At 43.0% G+C, this 15348-nt stretch overlaps 1 protein-coding gene across 2 annotated transcripts in view; it reads left to right on the plus strand.

Moving 5' to 3' along the window:
* Positions 1–15348, plus strand: part of fat2 (FAT atypical cadherin 2) — an 85204-nt gene that overhangs the window by 45325 nt on the left and 24531 nt on the right. For both annotated transcript variants that reach the window (XM_060928019.1, XM_060928020.1), the window contains exons 15-17: positions 8955–9166; positions 9618–9755; positions 11105–11248. In XM_060928019.1, coding sequence (XP_060784002.1) covers positions 8955–9166; positions 9618–9755; positions 11105–11248 — 494 coding nt within the window. The remainder of the gene's footprint in view (positions 1–8954; positions 9167–9617; positions 9756–11104; positions 11249–15348) is intronic.

Consider the following 15348-nt stretch of genomic DNA (forward strand, 5'->3'; position numbering starts at 1 on the left):
TGAGGTGGGTGTGGTCAGGCAGGGGCGAGAATACATCAGAAAATTCTGTCTGCAACTGGGCGACCTCCGTGAGTTGGGTTGGAGAGAGGTGGTCTCCACAGGGGACCGGAGCGGTGGGCGATGTCAATTTTACTTTTTGAACTGCCGGCCCCAGCTCCACCTTCTCTGGAACCACCATCACCACAGGGACCTCCTCATTCCAAAGTTTTAACAGATTGAGGTGGTAAATCTGTAATGCCCCACCCCTGTCCCTTCACCACACCTCATAGTCGACGTCCCCAACTCACCGTGTGACCTCAAAGGGTCCTTGCCACTTGGCGATCAATTTGGAGCTCGACATGGGCAACAGCACGAGCACTTTATCTCCTGGTGCGAATTCCCTAAGGTGTATGCCCCTGTTGTACAGGCGGATTTGCCATTCTTGAGCCTGCCGCAAATTCTCCTGGGTTAGGTGTGTGAGTGTGTGGAGTTTTGCGCACAGGTCAATAACATATTGAATTTCGTTTTTGCTCGGTGAAGGTCCCTCCTCCAAATTTTCCCACAGCACATCTAGGATGCCATGCGGCTTACGCCCATATAATAATTCAAACGGGGAGAACCCCATGGAGGCTTGTGGGACCTCTCGCACTGCGAAAAGCAGGGGCTCGAGCCATTTATCCCAGTCACGTGCGTCCTCACAAATTTTTTAATGATGTTTTTGAGGGTGCGATTAAACCGTTTGATTAAGCCGTCCATTTGTGGGTGATAAATGCTGGTACGGATCAGCTTGATTCCCAGTAACCCATACAGTTCGCGCAGTGTGCGTGACATAAACGTAGTGCCTTGATCAGTCAGAATCTCTTTGGGGATTCCGACTCGGGAGATGACGTGGAAGAGTGCTTCCGCAATATTGCGTGCTGAGATATTGCGAAGAGGCACTGCTTCCGGGTATCGCGTTGCATAGTCCAGCAGGACTAAAATAAAGCGATACCCTCGTGTTGACCAATCTAACGGCCTGACAAGATCCATCCCAATTCTTTTGAACGGGGTCTTGATTAATGGTAGAGGGCGCAAAGGCGCTTTTGGAATGACCACTGGATTTACTAACTGGCATTCGCGGCATGCCGCACACCACCTACAGACATCGCCGCAAAGAACCAGGCCATTATTCGGGCTAGTGTCTTATCCTGCCCTAAGTGTCCAGCCATGGGATTGGTATTCCTACCTGGAATACCAATTCCCGGCGGCTCTTTGGGATCAAAAGTTGTGTTATCGGCTCCTTAATCTGAGTGTCCTGCGTCACTCGGTATAATCTATCCCTCATAATGGAGAAATAGGGAAAGGACAGGGTGGCGTTTGGCTGGAGCATTTGACCATCGATTACTCTCACTTGGTCAAACGCATGCCGCAGAGTCTCGTCTCACGACTGCTCTAACGGAAAATCTGCAAGGGATTCCCCGAGAGAGGGAGGAGGAGCCAGCGGCTCCTCACTCTGACGCGGTGATGACGTAGACGGCTCTGTTACAGCTGCTCCCACCAATGCCACACCGGGACCTCCCCCCACTAAACTACGGCAGGACCCACTCTTCACTAAATGAGTCATTAGCTCCCGAAATCCCGGCCAATCAGTCCACAAAATTATTGAGTGGGTAAGGTGAGGATTAACCGCCGCCTTTACTCTAAATTTCTCCTCTCAAAATAGAATGTGGACCGACACTCAAGGGTAGTTGTGAACATCCTCGTGCACACACAACACCTTCACCAATTGTGCTCTCCCCAATGCCTCGTCTTGCACCAGGCTTTGGTGGATTGAGGTCTGATTACAGCCGGAGTCCACCAAAGCCTGATACGTATCCCCTTGGATACTCACCGGTATGCGATACACTCCGGCCTGATCAAGGGTGGTCCCTGGAGCATCGGGGATCCAGACCACCGCGCCCACCTCCATCGCCGAGCATTGATGCTGGAGGTGCCCTGGCTCCCTGCAGCGCCAGCAAACCAGCCCAGGCTCTCTCTCTGCACCGGTGTTTCGGAGCTCACTCACCTGAGGGGGGGGAAGACACAGACATGGAAGTAGGAAACGGTAGGGCACCACAGGTGCGGTGGGCCGGCTGGGGTGGAACCAGGCCCCGCCTCCGCGGTGGGGGAATGGGGTGAGGACGAGAAACAGAAGGGGGGAGAGAGAGAGAGAAGAGAGGCGAGAAGAGGAGACACACTGTCCTGCCATCAGAACAGCCGCCATATGGTCCTCCGCCAGCTCGATGGCCTGATCCAGCGACACCGGGCGATGGCACTGGACCCACTCTGCTGCTCCTTCTGGAAGTCGGGCGATGAACTGTTCCAGTGCCACTAGGTCGATGATTCCCTCAGCGTCGAGGTTGTCGGCCCTCAGCCGACAGGTGTCCCGGAGTTGCTGGCCAAATGCGAACGGCTGGCCGACCTCCTCCAGGCACAGCGCGCGGAAGCGCTGCCATTGCTGCTCCGGGGTGTGCCCCACACGTTGGAGGACGGCCCTGCGTAGGTCGGTGTAGGCCAGCCGGCTGTCGGCAGGGAGCTGTAGAGCGGCCAGCTGCGCCTTGCCCGTTAGCAGGGGGAGGAGGCGCGCCGTTCCACCGGCTAACCCCACGCCTCTGCTGCCTGCTCAAACAGAGCAAGGAAGGCTTCGGGGTCATCGTGCGGACCCATCTTTGTTAGGGTGAGGTGGGGAGGGTCTGCGGCGGTGGTGATGGTGGACCCCGCCAACCTGAGCAGGTGACGGAACGCCTGGCGGTCTTCCTGCTGCCCCAGCACCAGGGCTTCAAACCGTTCTTCCTGCTCCTTCTGGAGGGTGACCAGCGCCTGGTGCTGGCTCTGTGGGGCCGTGGCGAGGGCATGGATCAGGTCCTTGAAGGGGGAGGACTCCATGAGGCTGTTCTCTTCTTTACTCCAGATTCCCGGGTTTCGGCACCACTGTTGCAATTGTTTAAGGTGGGTGGAGCACAGAAGCACGGCAGACCAGAACTGAGTTCTCAAACTCTTTATTTTTGCTTTTCAGCTGTTATCTACTACTCTCCCAGTCACACACACACAAGCCTTCTGGTTGGGGAGAGATTTTTCCTCTGCTCTCTCTCTCCTTTTTATAGGGTGTGGTCACTGGGGAAGACACAAACACAGGTTAACTAACATCAGGTGTAGTGATTCTGCCACTTACCTTCCCTGACTCCGCCCTCCATTCACAGACCGATGCTTGACCACGCCCCCACTGCCACAGGTATAAAGGAAAGGCAATAAACTGTTGAACACAACCTCAACAACTTGAACACAACCTTGAATACAACCCCAAGTTAGAAAAAAGTTGGGACGGTATGTTGAAGTTAAAATTAAAACTGAAAAATAGTTATTTGTAAATAATCTTTGACCTGTATTGCACGCAAAACAATACAAGAGCACATTATTTGATGTTTTACCTCATGAATTTTATTGCCGCGGCACGGTGGTGTAGTGGTTAGCGCTGTCGCCTCACAGCAAGAAGGTCTGGGTTCGAGCCTCGTGGCTGGCGAGGGCCTTTCTTTGCGGAGTTTGCATGTTGTCTGCATGGGTTTCCTCCAGGTGCTCTGTTTTCCCCCACAGTCCAAAGACATGCAGGTTAGGTTAACTGGTGACTCTAAAGTGAATGTGAATGGTTGTGTGTCTATGTGTCAGCCCTGTGATGACCTGGCGACTTGTCCAGGGTGTACCCTGCTTTTCGCCCGTAGTCAGCTGGGATAGGCTCCAGCTTGCCTGCGACCCTGTAGAACAGGATAAAGCAGCTAGAGGAGATGAGAGAATTTTATTGCTTTTTCAAAACAAGCAATTTCAGTTTTGGTTCTTTCAACACATTTCAAAAAAGTCGGGAAAGTAAAACATTTACCACTTTGTAATGTTGCCATTCCTTCTCACAACACTTCAGGTGTTCAGGGACTGAAGACACCAAGTGATGACGCATTTTAGATGTTATCCCATTCTTCCTGCAAACAGGTCTTAAAGTGGCATTCCACCATTGGATGTATTCTTTGGCATAAAATACGACAACATATATAAATGGTATCACTAGATAGAGAAATCTTTTAGCTTCAAAATGATATATAAAACATAATTTTTTGACAACGACAAGTATATTAATTTTGCGACCAAAGTCACCTACCCTTTTAATTTCCGCACGGTAGTGAAACGTGATGTCATCGGCAGGTTCCCCTTCTTGTGTACCACGTGTCGGTGTTCTGTAAAGTTATCCCACCTCTTGGATTTGTCCTACCAAGCCTACTGCGCATGCGCGAAGCCTACTGCGCATGCGCAGAACACATGACGCCATTACAATTAGCAAGTTCTCATGCAGACAGTTTTATTATTCACAACAAGTCATTACAAATTATTTGACTCGGCCAAAGACTCGACCAATACGCACAAAACATAAAAATCGGCAAATGCGTGAAATACTCACCGATTTTCTATCAGCCCAGCTGATTGGTAGGACAAAACTACTGTTGAATTTTCCTACCCTCCTGGATTTCGCGCATGCGCAGTAGGCAATTTCGCGCATGCGCAGTAGGCTTGGTAGGTCAAATCCAAGAGGTAGGATACGTCACGTGGTACACAAGAAGGGGAACCTGCCGATGACATCACGTTTCACTACCGCGCGGAAATTAAAAGGGTAGGTGACTTTGGTCGCAAAATTAATATACTTGTCGTTGTCAAAAAATTATGCTTGATATATCATTTTGAAGCTAAAAGATTTCTCTATCTAGTGATACCATTTATATATGTTGTCGTATTTTATGCCAAAGAATACATCCAATGGTGGAATGCCACTTTAAGGTGTGCAACAGTACAGGGTCGTCGTTGTCATTTTTCATTTCAAACTTCATCACATGTTCTCTATCAGGGACAGAAGGCACTGCCACCCTCTTCTTCCACAGCCATGCCTTTGTAATGTGTGCAGAATGGGGTTTTGCATCGTCTCCTTGAAATATCCCTGGAAAAAAATGTCGTCTTGAAGGCAGCATGACTTGCTCCAAAATCTCAATGTACTTTTCTGCATTAATGCTGCCATCACAAAAGTATAAGTTATCTTTGCCAAGGGCACTGACACAACCCCATACCATGACAGACCCTGGCTTTTGGATTTGTTGCTGGTAACAGACTGGATGGCCCTTTTTGTCTTTGGTCCGGAGTACACAGTGTCTTCCAAAAAAGGCCTGGAATACTGATTCATCTGAATACAATACATATTTCCACTGTGTGATGGTCCATCCCAGATGGTTCCAAGCCCAGAGAAGTCAACGGTGTTTCTGGACACAGTTAACATAAGGCTTCCTTTTTGCACAGTAAAGTTTGGTCCGGAGTACACAGTGTCTTCCAAAAAAGGCCTGGAATACCGATTCATCTGAATACAATACATATTTCCACTGTGTGATGGTCCATCCCAGATGGTTCCAAGCCCAGAGAAGCCAACGGTGTTTCTGGACACAGTTAACATAAGGCTTCCTTTTTGCACAGTAAAGTTTTAACTGGCATTTGTGGATGTGACTCTGTATTGTAGTGCTTGACAAAGGTTTGCCAAATATAATCCCAAGTCCATGTGGTTATATCAGCTATAGATGAATAACGGTTCTTGATGCAGTGCTGCCTGAGGGATCGGTGACCACAGGTGTTCAGCTTAGGCTTGTGTCCTTGCCCTTTACACACTGAAATTCCTCCAGATTCCTTGAATTGTTTAATGATATTATGCACCATGGAGGGTGAAATATCCAAACCCCTTCCTGTTTTTCTTTGAGGAACATTGTTTTTAAGCATTTCAATAATTTCCTCACAAATTTGTTGACAAACTGGAGATCCTCGACCCATCTTTGCTCCTCAAAGACTAAGCCTTTCCTGGATACTGATTTTGTACCAAATCATGATTACAATCACCTGTGGGCATTACCTATTTCAAATCATATCATTATTTAATTGTTTTACATCATTACTAGCCCTAAATTGCCCTGTCCCAACTTTTTTTGGAATGTGCATTTTAAGTCAGAAAATTTAGCATTTGTGCATTCAAAGTTCTAGATCATTAAATATGAAAAGTGCTAATATTTGAAAAACACATTTAGGACTTGCAAGAAGGTAAATATAACCCAAACCCTTGCTTGACTTCAGTGCATTTGTCTGACCTGTATTTGTAACACAAATACTGCAATTTATATATGCCCCAATGCTTTGGGACACTGCGCTTATTGTTCAGTTGTTGCAAATATAACCAGCCCACCTTGTTCTGTCATATTGACAAAGCTGTTTTCACAACAACTCACACTTTAACCCCTTTTATACAGCCTGTTCAAGGCAGGAACCTTATGCCTTTATTCCACTTTGCATTTTGTATAAAACTTCTGAATGCTGAACAGGGGGTCTGTGTTTTTCTGTCTCTGAGCCAGAACGATTGGTAGTAACAGAGCCAGAATCGATGTCTGTGTAAAAGGGACAGCTGGCACAGTGGGACGGGATGTGACGTTTTTTGTCTTTGAGAATCTAATTTCCGAGACCAGCATGAATTCAAACATCTCTGTCTATGGCACCTAAGGTCCATGTGTTTTTCTGCCTCTAATCGCTTCCTACTTCTTTTCACTTTCTCCTCCAACATATTTCTGTTCACACAAACATATTGCTTGTCAGAGTCTCTCCACTCCTCTCTTCTTCGTTACCTTTCACCCTGATTCATTCTCTCTCTCTTTCCATTTTCAAGTGCAGTTTTCTGTGACACTTTTTTAACCGGCTCAGCTAAAGGACACAATCGTTGTATATATTGAAGCTATTACTTCCCCTAAATGTGAATTATTTAATGAAATTTATTAGATGTTGCATATAAAACTTTGAAGAGCAGTATAAATCTGCACAGCTAACAAAAGCACCTCAACACTCAGTTCACCCGTCGTTGTTTTGAAAGCAACAACGGTATGAATGGGGTATTCATATTCATATTTCCGACATGTAGATACATTACCCTAGACGCTGACACTCCATTGGGACAGGTCACACCTCTGGGTACAGAACACCGGCTCAAAATGTAAAAACACACATTGGGCTTCCAATAGCTTGTTGCTGGATTTATTTGGTTCAGTGTAAATCACTGAAGCCGGAATATTGAGATGCCTTCTTTACGCCAGTATTATGGAATATTTGTGTATAAAGGGCTTTTCATTGCGTATTCAAAATGAGTAAAATCTGGCCATAGCATTTCAATACTAACCAGGGTGCAAAATGCACGCAATACAGAAATAGAGATGTATGTATAACTTAGAAAAACTGGCAAAGTTGACTTAAGATTTATGTATTGTCTCTTCTATGTACTACATTATTAAAGACAGTTTTCCGAAATAACTTGTAAATGTGCAATTATCTCTTTACAAGCTTAAAGATATAATATTATTATAGAAATGAATAAAATATTGTTTATTTCTGTTGATATTCAATTCAGTCATTGAACTGACAGTTCAACGGTTATAAATGAAAAATGGTTTATGTAAATTGTGGTTCCAGCTGTACTCAGTTTATTTAAATTTCACCAATACTTTTAGTTTTATAAATACTTTAGTTTAGTTTCATGCCTTCTTTTGAAGTTGCTTGATTCAGTGAGTCTTAAGAAGAAGAAGAAGAAGAAGAAGAAGAGACTTAATTTTTCACATATACAATACCAGTCAAAAGTTTGTACACCCCTACTCATTCATAGGTTTTTCTGTATTGTGACTATTTTCTACACTGTAGAACAATACCGAAGACATCAAAACTATAAAATAACATCTGGAACATATATGGAATTATGTGGTAAACAAAAAGTGTTTAAAAAAACAAAATGTTTCATAGTTTAGATTTTTTAAAGTAGCCACCTTGATGACGCTTTGTACACTATTGGCATTATCTTAACCAACTTCATGAGGTAGTCACCTGGAATGCTTTTCAGTTAATGGGTATATCTCGTTAAAAGTTAATTAGTGCAATTTCTTGCCCTCTTAATGTGTTTGAGATCAAACAGTAAATAGTAAATACTAATACAGTAAATAGCCCTATTCCACAACTGTAGTAATCCATATTATGTCAAGAATCGCTCAACTAAGTAAAGAGAAACGACATCCATCATTACTTTAAGACATGAAGAAGTGTCTTTTAATTAATAAAAATAAAGAAAAAACATTGAATTAGAAGGTGTGCCCAAACTTATGACTGGTACTGCTCATTACAGCACAGCAAATTCATTTTCTTCACATATCCCAGCTTGTTAGGAATTTGGGGTCAGAGTGCAGGGTTAGCCATGATCCAGCTCCCTTGGAACAGAGAGGGTTAAGGGCTTTACTCATTAACCCAGAGCCTTAACCATTGAGCTGTCACTGTCACCACTCCTTTTTGATTCCATGCACATTTTCATTAAAAATTGTTAGCATTTAATCCAGCGATCGCCAACTCTAGTCTTGGAAAGTTGGACTACAGCAGTATTTCCTTCCTCAAAGACACCTGATTAAACACACTACATAATGACCAGGTTTAGTACAATGACTATGGTTTAATAGTTGTCTTTGTGCAAGGAAATCCCCAATGATCCTGTCCTTGTAGAACGGATTTAATCAGTAAACAGTTGTGCTGACTTGCCCATAAAGACATTTCAGTCTGTACATATCTGAAATCTAAATTGTGCATATTTTCATGCTTGCTTGAAAGCCAGAAGTTTCTCCCAGAAGTTTCTCAAGCTTAGAGCATTCCAACCCTTAACTAACTGTCATTGCAAGTGAAATGATAAGTGTAATTTTTCATGGTGGTGCTTATTTGCTTGGAGTCAGCCTGCTACTCTGTTTTGCTTACCCTGTTGCACAATAGTTTTGCATGCACAAGCTATACTGTACACGCTATAGTTGTTATCCAACAGATGGAGCAAAGGGATCTCTTTACTCCAATGGCTATAGTAATTTTGCTATTTTATACTGCAGGTGTGCTGTGGGTGAATGCTCCTCTGGACTTCGAACTCCGTCGTGAGTATTACCTGTCAGTGGAGGGGGCACGAGGCAAAGCATCACTGTCTGACATCGCTATGGTTGTTGTCAACATCACCGACATCAATGACAACCCACCAATCTTCAGCCGTGGAGACTACAGTGCAGAAATTGCTGAAGATCTCCTGCCTGGAGACACAGTGATGCAGGTATCATAGCACAGCTCCCTCACCTGCCACTGCTGCCTAATGATAATGTTATCGACTGAAGCCAGGGTCACTTCCTGCTCCAACCTGCCTTTCCTCTCACACCACTAGATTTAGTGACACTTAACATTCACTTAAACATGCTCAACCAGTCAGCCAATCCTTCTGACTTCTATTGTAGCAGTTATTCCTCCCTTTTCTAGAAATAAGATCTGACATTATTTTAACAGTGCTAACATATTTGCATGCTAGAGTAATTGATTAAATCCCAACAATATGCTGATCTCATACGTAAAAAGAAGGAATGATCAGGAAGCGCAGGAATTCTCAATGAACTAATATTGTGATAATGTAGCAGATTTAGCCGCCCATAATAAGGTTTCCATAGCCATGTCCACTGATAGCAGATCTCTCTCCCTCCCTGACATTCTGTCTCCTTGTCTTTGCCTCTCAGGTGACAGCTGTTGACCTTGATGGGCCACAGAACAACCTTATCCGCTACTCCATTGTGAGTGGCGACCCATGGCAGCAGTTCAGCATTGATCCTCAGACAGGACACATCAAAGTGCGCTCCATGCTGGACAGGGAAGAGGTGAGCTCATTCATGATACAAATAAAAGAAGATGGAAGTAATGAGGGACTTTTGACTTGTTGCATCTGTCTGCTCCTGACAAGCACAAACATTACATTACATCACATGACATTTAGCAGATGCTCTTATCCAGAGTGACGTACAACAAGTGCAAAAGTCAGGTACACGAAGTGCTGAATTTCTAGACAAGTAAGTTCTAGTGCCAACTGAACAAGTGACAACAATACCTAGTGAAATATTCTGTTGAAGTATCAATACTCAAACAGCCAAGGAAACAAACCAACCATGCAAAGTACAACTGACTAGAGAACTCAAATAGCTAACCCCAGGCTAGAAAGTACATAGCCTGGGTTGGTCAAGACTGAAACACAGTTACACAGTGGGCAGGGAAGAAGGGGAGAGCTGCAGCCTGAAGAGGTGAGTCTTCAATCTGCACTTGAAGGTGGTCAGGCAGGGAAGTTGGCAGTTCTGACCTCAATGGGATGGTCATTCCACCAACGGGGAACCAGGACAGACAGCAGTTGTGTGTCCACAGTCCTGTGTCCACATGTTTCCTTTGGTTTTATTTGCCATATTTTGCACCTTAAAAGTAGACAGCCTTTCGATTTCATAAAACTGGTGAAATTTAGCTCCCTCTGAAATTTAGTCATTGAGATATATGTTTATTTTTGTAATATCTCAAGCAGGCCATTCTTTGGCTGGGAAGTTATTTAATTTGAGGGGATTCCCTAGCAAATAATGTGCATGAAATCGCTTGCTTGACACAGTAAAGCAGACAAAGGAAGTCCGTGTGCGCATGTGCACGCTTACCTGAGTCGTCGTCTTCTTCATCTTTCGGGTTTTTACGGCAGCTGGCATCCAGTGTTGCATTACTGCCATCTACAGGTTTACCTTGACCATGCACTGACAGTTACATCATTCTGTCGCTAAACGAACAGCTGATCACATCGAGTTGCTCGCTGACCGCCGATATTTATTAGTTTGGTCCTGCGTTTCCTTCGCAACATAATGTCTTTTCTTCTCGCTTTGCGTTACTTGACATAGTATCTTGAATGAGGTCACGGTGAAGCAAGAAAAAAATGCCGGAGAATTTAGGGCCACGGGGCTCTAAATTCATTAATTGTTCTTTGAGGAAAAAAAGTAATAAAATCATAAGTCTGATTAGAATTCAGTAGCTTTCTGTCCACTAAAAAAATGATTGGGTGTCAGGGAAAATTCTTTTTATGACCTAAACATGAAAAATCTGAACGGCAGTCTACCTTTAAGCTGGCTCACTGTACACATCAGAGCATGTGCGATTGCAGTGTCACAAACAGGCTGTGTTAATCCCCTTGACATGTGTCTTTCAGATCACACACTACTCCTTGACTGTGCAGGCTGCTGATGAGGGGCAGCCTCCTCTCTCCTCGGCTGTCCAGGTGACAGTCACAGTCTCTGATGTCAATGACAACCCACCCATCTTCTCTCAGACCAGCCACAGCCTTGTGCTACAGGTATGGGGGAAACTCATCTTTGTCTTGAGATAATACAGGATTAAAGATTTGGACACAGAGAGCAGCCTGAGGAGACAAGTGGCCATGCCTAATAAATCAACAGACCTCCTCTTGTGCCATTTTGTCTGAAGTGATATTTGCTCTGGTTGTTTACTCCTTTGGATGCGGCCACATTCAAGTCATCTAACCACAGTGCCAACTTTGGTGATTTGGAAACCGGAGAGTGTCTGCTGTGAATCCAGACTATTTGGCACATTGATGGTAGTTAGTTATAATGAGGCTTATCTCTTCCAGCTGAGCAATTTCAATAAGGTGCTCCAGCTGTTTCAGCTTGAGTGGAAAAGTTAGAGGCAAGGTATGCATATTCATGCTAAATTACAGCATGTGGTCTGACCAGGGCATTCATACACTTGGATATATATGTATGTCCCTCTTTATCATCTTTGATTTATTTTTTCATTTGGTATATTTTTGTTTTTAAAGTATGTAGCTTTAGAGAGGATCCCAGTGGCATGTTATTGAACAGGCATTACTGAAAACAGACAACATCAGTGCTGGGCACATTACTTTGAAAAAGTAATTAGTTACAAGTACTAGTTACTTCTCCAAAAAAGTAATTGCGTTAGTAACTGCGTTACTTCACTAGAAAAGTAACTAGTTACCAGGAAAAGTATTTATTGCGTAACTTTTTTTTTTTTTTGCTTACAGATAAACGAGGATAACTGTTCTTTTCTAGTGAAGTAACGCAGTTACTAACGCAATTACTTTTTTGGAGTACAGAGTCAGTGAGCAATTAAGTCCTCACAGTTTACAGCATTATGATAACCTGGTTTATTACAGTTAGCTTAGCTTTCACCATTTACAATAGGTCAGGAAGATCTTTGATAGTGTTTTTAAGGAAGCATCCTAAACAAAAATCACAGGCAAAATAACATAACAGATCAAGGATGAATACCCTGTTTATCTGTTATGTTATTTTGCCTGTGATTTTTGAAATTATGCCGGTGTTTCCAGTTCGAAAATGCGACTTTGCGGCTTGGTGCTGCCATTGTCTCTTCCCCATCTCTGTGTGCGCGTGTGTGTGCGTAGCGGGAAAACACAATCGACTCCACCCACCTAGAACATCTTAGCAAATCACGATTTGTTCTCTTGCATTCAAAGGGTGAATGGGAGAATGTAAAAGCCATATTGGTACATAATTATTATTATATATTGCGGTACCGTGTTGCCAATGCTCATGTTGTCAAGGCGCCCATATCAAATTGTAACGCATCACGTTACTTCCCGAGTAACGGTAACGGCGATACAAATATGGATTAAGTAACTAAGTAATTATTCCGTTACCCAAAATGTGGCTCCGTTAGTAACGCCGTTATACTCTAACGCCGTTATTCCCAGCACTGTTGATCACTGCTCACTTTTTTCTATAACTCTAGCTGTTTACTACTGTTGATTATGATACAAGCTGTAGGTGTCAAACTCAAAACCCGCAGGCCAAATATGGCACTTTGATTAATTCAATCCAGGCGAGTTTGCAAAAAAATAACATTGAAACTGGGTGTTGCAGGTACTGCTTTACCTTTTCTAGAATTTACAGCAGACTTAGTGTAATAATTGGTCATGGGTCACTTTAAAGCATGGATGGGCTCACATCTCACAGGATTGAAAAGTCTCAGGGCTGAGACCTGTCTCGAACAAAAGATTTGTAACACATGTTGGATGTTTTGCCCGTAGTCAACTGGGATAGGCTCCAGCTTGCCTGCGACCCTGTAGAACAGGATAAAGTGGCTAGAGATAATGAGATGAGATGAGATGAGATGTTGGATGTTGGCCTTTAGTGTGATTCAGCGTTTGACTCCAAATTCTAAAACATATTCCTCAGTGTAGAGACCTACAAATATGTTGAAAAAAGAAACATTCATGGTGCACAAAGGCAAGAAATATTTGTGAATATTGAGTTCTTCTTAAATGCATTTATCAATATAATATTTTCAATATTTGGAAAATAGCTCTATATTAGAAAAAACTAATAAAACAATTAGTTTATTATGTTATCACCTAGTCCTAATAGTGCATAAGTTTTAACTGATTCTGTTAGCCCTTCTATTCTGTTAGCCTATACTGTTGGCGTTAAACAACAGAAAATCTAATATGTTAAAAATGAATAGCCTTAAAGGTGATGATACATGGGGCAACTTTTAGGGCAATGTTGCCAGCAATGGGCATCCAGGTGAGATACAGGGCAACTAATGAGGGCAACAGACAACTGGCAACAACCAATTGGATAAAAGCAAATCTATTGCCAAGGAGACAGACACCACAGTGATGGGCCCTGAAACATTTGCAGCTGTCACTTTTGTCTTGGCTTCATCCTTTATTTCGCTTAAGTATCACTTCTGGAACAAAACTGAATACATACACTACCGTTCAAAAGTTTGGGGTCACCCAGACAATTTTGTGTTTTCCATGAAAAGTCACACTTTTATTTACCACCATAAGTTGTAAAATGAATAGAAAATATAGTCAAGACATTTTTCTGGCCATTTTGAGCATTTAATCGACCCCACAAATGTGATGCTCCAGAAACTCAATCTGCTCAAAGGAAGGTCAGTTTTATAGCTTCTCTAAAGAGCTCAACTGTTTTCAGCTGTGCTAACATGATTGTACAAGGGTTTTCTAATCATCCATTAGCCTTCTGAGGCAATGAGCAAACACATTGTACCATTAGAACACTGGAGTGAGAGTTGCTGGAAATGGGCCTCTATACACCTATGGAGATATTGCACCAAAAACCAGACATTTGCAGCTAGAATAGTCATTTACCACATTAGCAATGTATAGAGTGTATTTCTGATTAGTTTAAAGTGATCTTCATTGAAAAGAACAGTGCTTTTCTTTCAAAAATAAGAAAATTTCAAAGTGACCCCAAACTTTTGAATGGTAGTGTAGCTAGCGATAACATTCAGCTAACTATATTAGCAAAAACCACCGCTGGTTAGCTAAATCCCATTCAGTTTCTTTGGAGCGGTGGTTAGCTACCGGTAGTTTGCACTTAGCTGAAAAAAATCGATGTCTTAATTACAACCTGAGCACATAAAAATAGATGTCTGTTGTTTTCTAAGCATTTGATGAGGTACATTCACCACTTTGGGTTTACATAGAACAACTTATCAGTGTAAAAAGATACAAGTTTTCTTTGCTCCACTGCTATTGAGATGGTGCCATCTTTGTTGAAAATTTCAGAAGCTCTCAGGTGGTCATGTAATTTGCTGCTAGCACTCTGATTGGATGGTCTTAAAAAATTGCCCAAAATGATCAAAATCACTCAGATAGAAATTATGTTGCCCAATTTCAATGGGAAAGTGTCGAAGCACAATTGCCCAGTAACATTGCCCAAAAAGTTGCCCCATGTATCATCGCCTTAAGGCCAATTTATGCTACTGCACTGAATCTACATCGTAGGGTACAGCGTAGCTGTGTCCCCAATGTCGTATCCTATGCTGTAGCCTGATATGCACTTCTTCAGAAATGTAACTACATGTCGCAGTGATGCAAACCACAACTACTGTGATTGGTACTCGTGGCAGCATCACATTTCCTCTGATGAATTCCCAGCTGCTCTTTCTTCTCAATGAAAATCAGAAATCTACCATCATGCTACTGTGTTAACATAAATTTATAAAGTATGACACTGTAATTATACAGTGGCTGTAGATCATTATAATGGCCAGTTTAATCTGGCATCTAATCCTCTGGATTTAAACGCTATGGTGTTATTTTTGTGCCTCATTCCTGAGCGCCAGTGGGATTTTCTCTTCAAGCTGCTCATACTGCTGAATACAGATGAATTAAAACACTTTTGTTTTTGCTGAGGTCCCCCCCCCAAGTAAATTTGCTTCAAACAACATTTTGTTATTTTTGTTATTTCATTACATCATGTTATTTTCTGTTCATTATTCCTAAAGTAAACTTGCACATAATTTACATTCGCCTCTTCTTCTATGTGCAAAAGCAGTAAATTCTGGTGTGTTTCATGCGACAGCGCCTCCTAAAGTAGATGTGCATTTTACATGCAAGTATAAATACTTCACCCTGTGTGA

Source organism: Neoarius graeffei, chromosome 8 (assembly GCF_027579695.1).
Source record: "Neoarius graeffei isolate fNeoGra1 chromosome 8, fNeoGra1.pri, whole genome shotgun sequence".
NCBI lineage: Eukaryota > Metazoa > Chordata > Actinopteri > Siluriformes > Ariidae > Neoarius > Neoarius graeffei.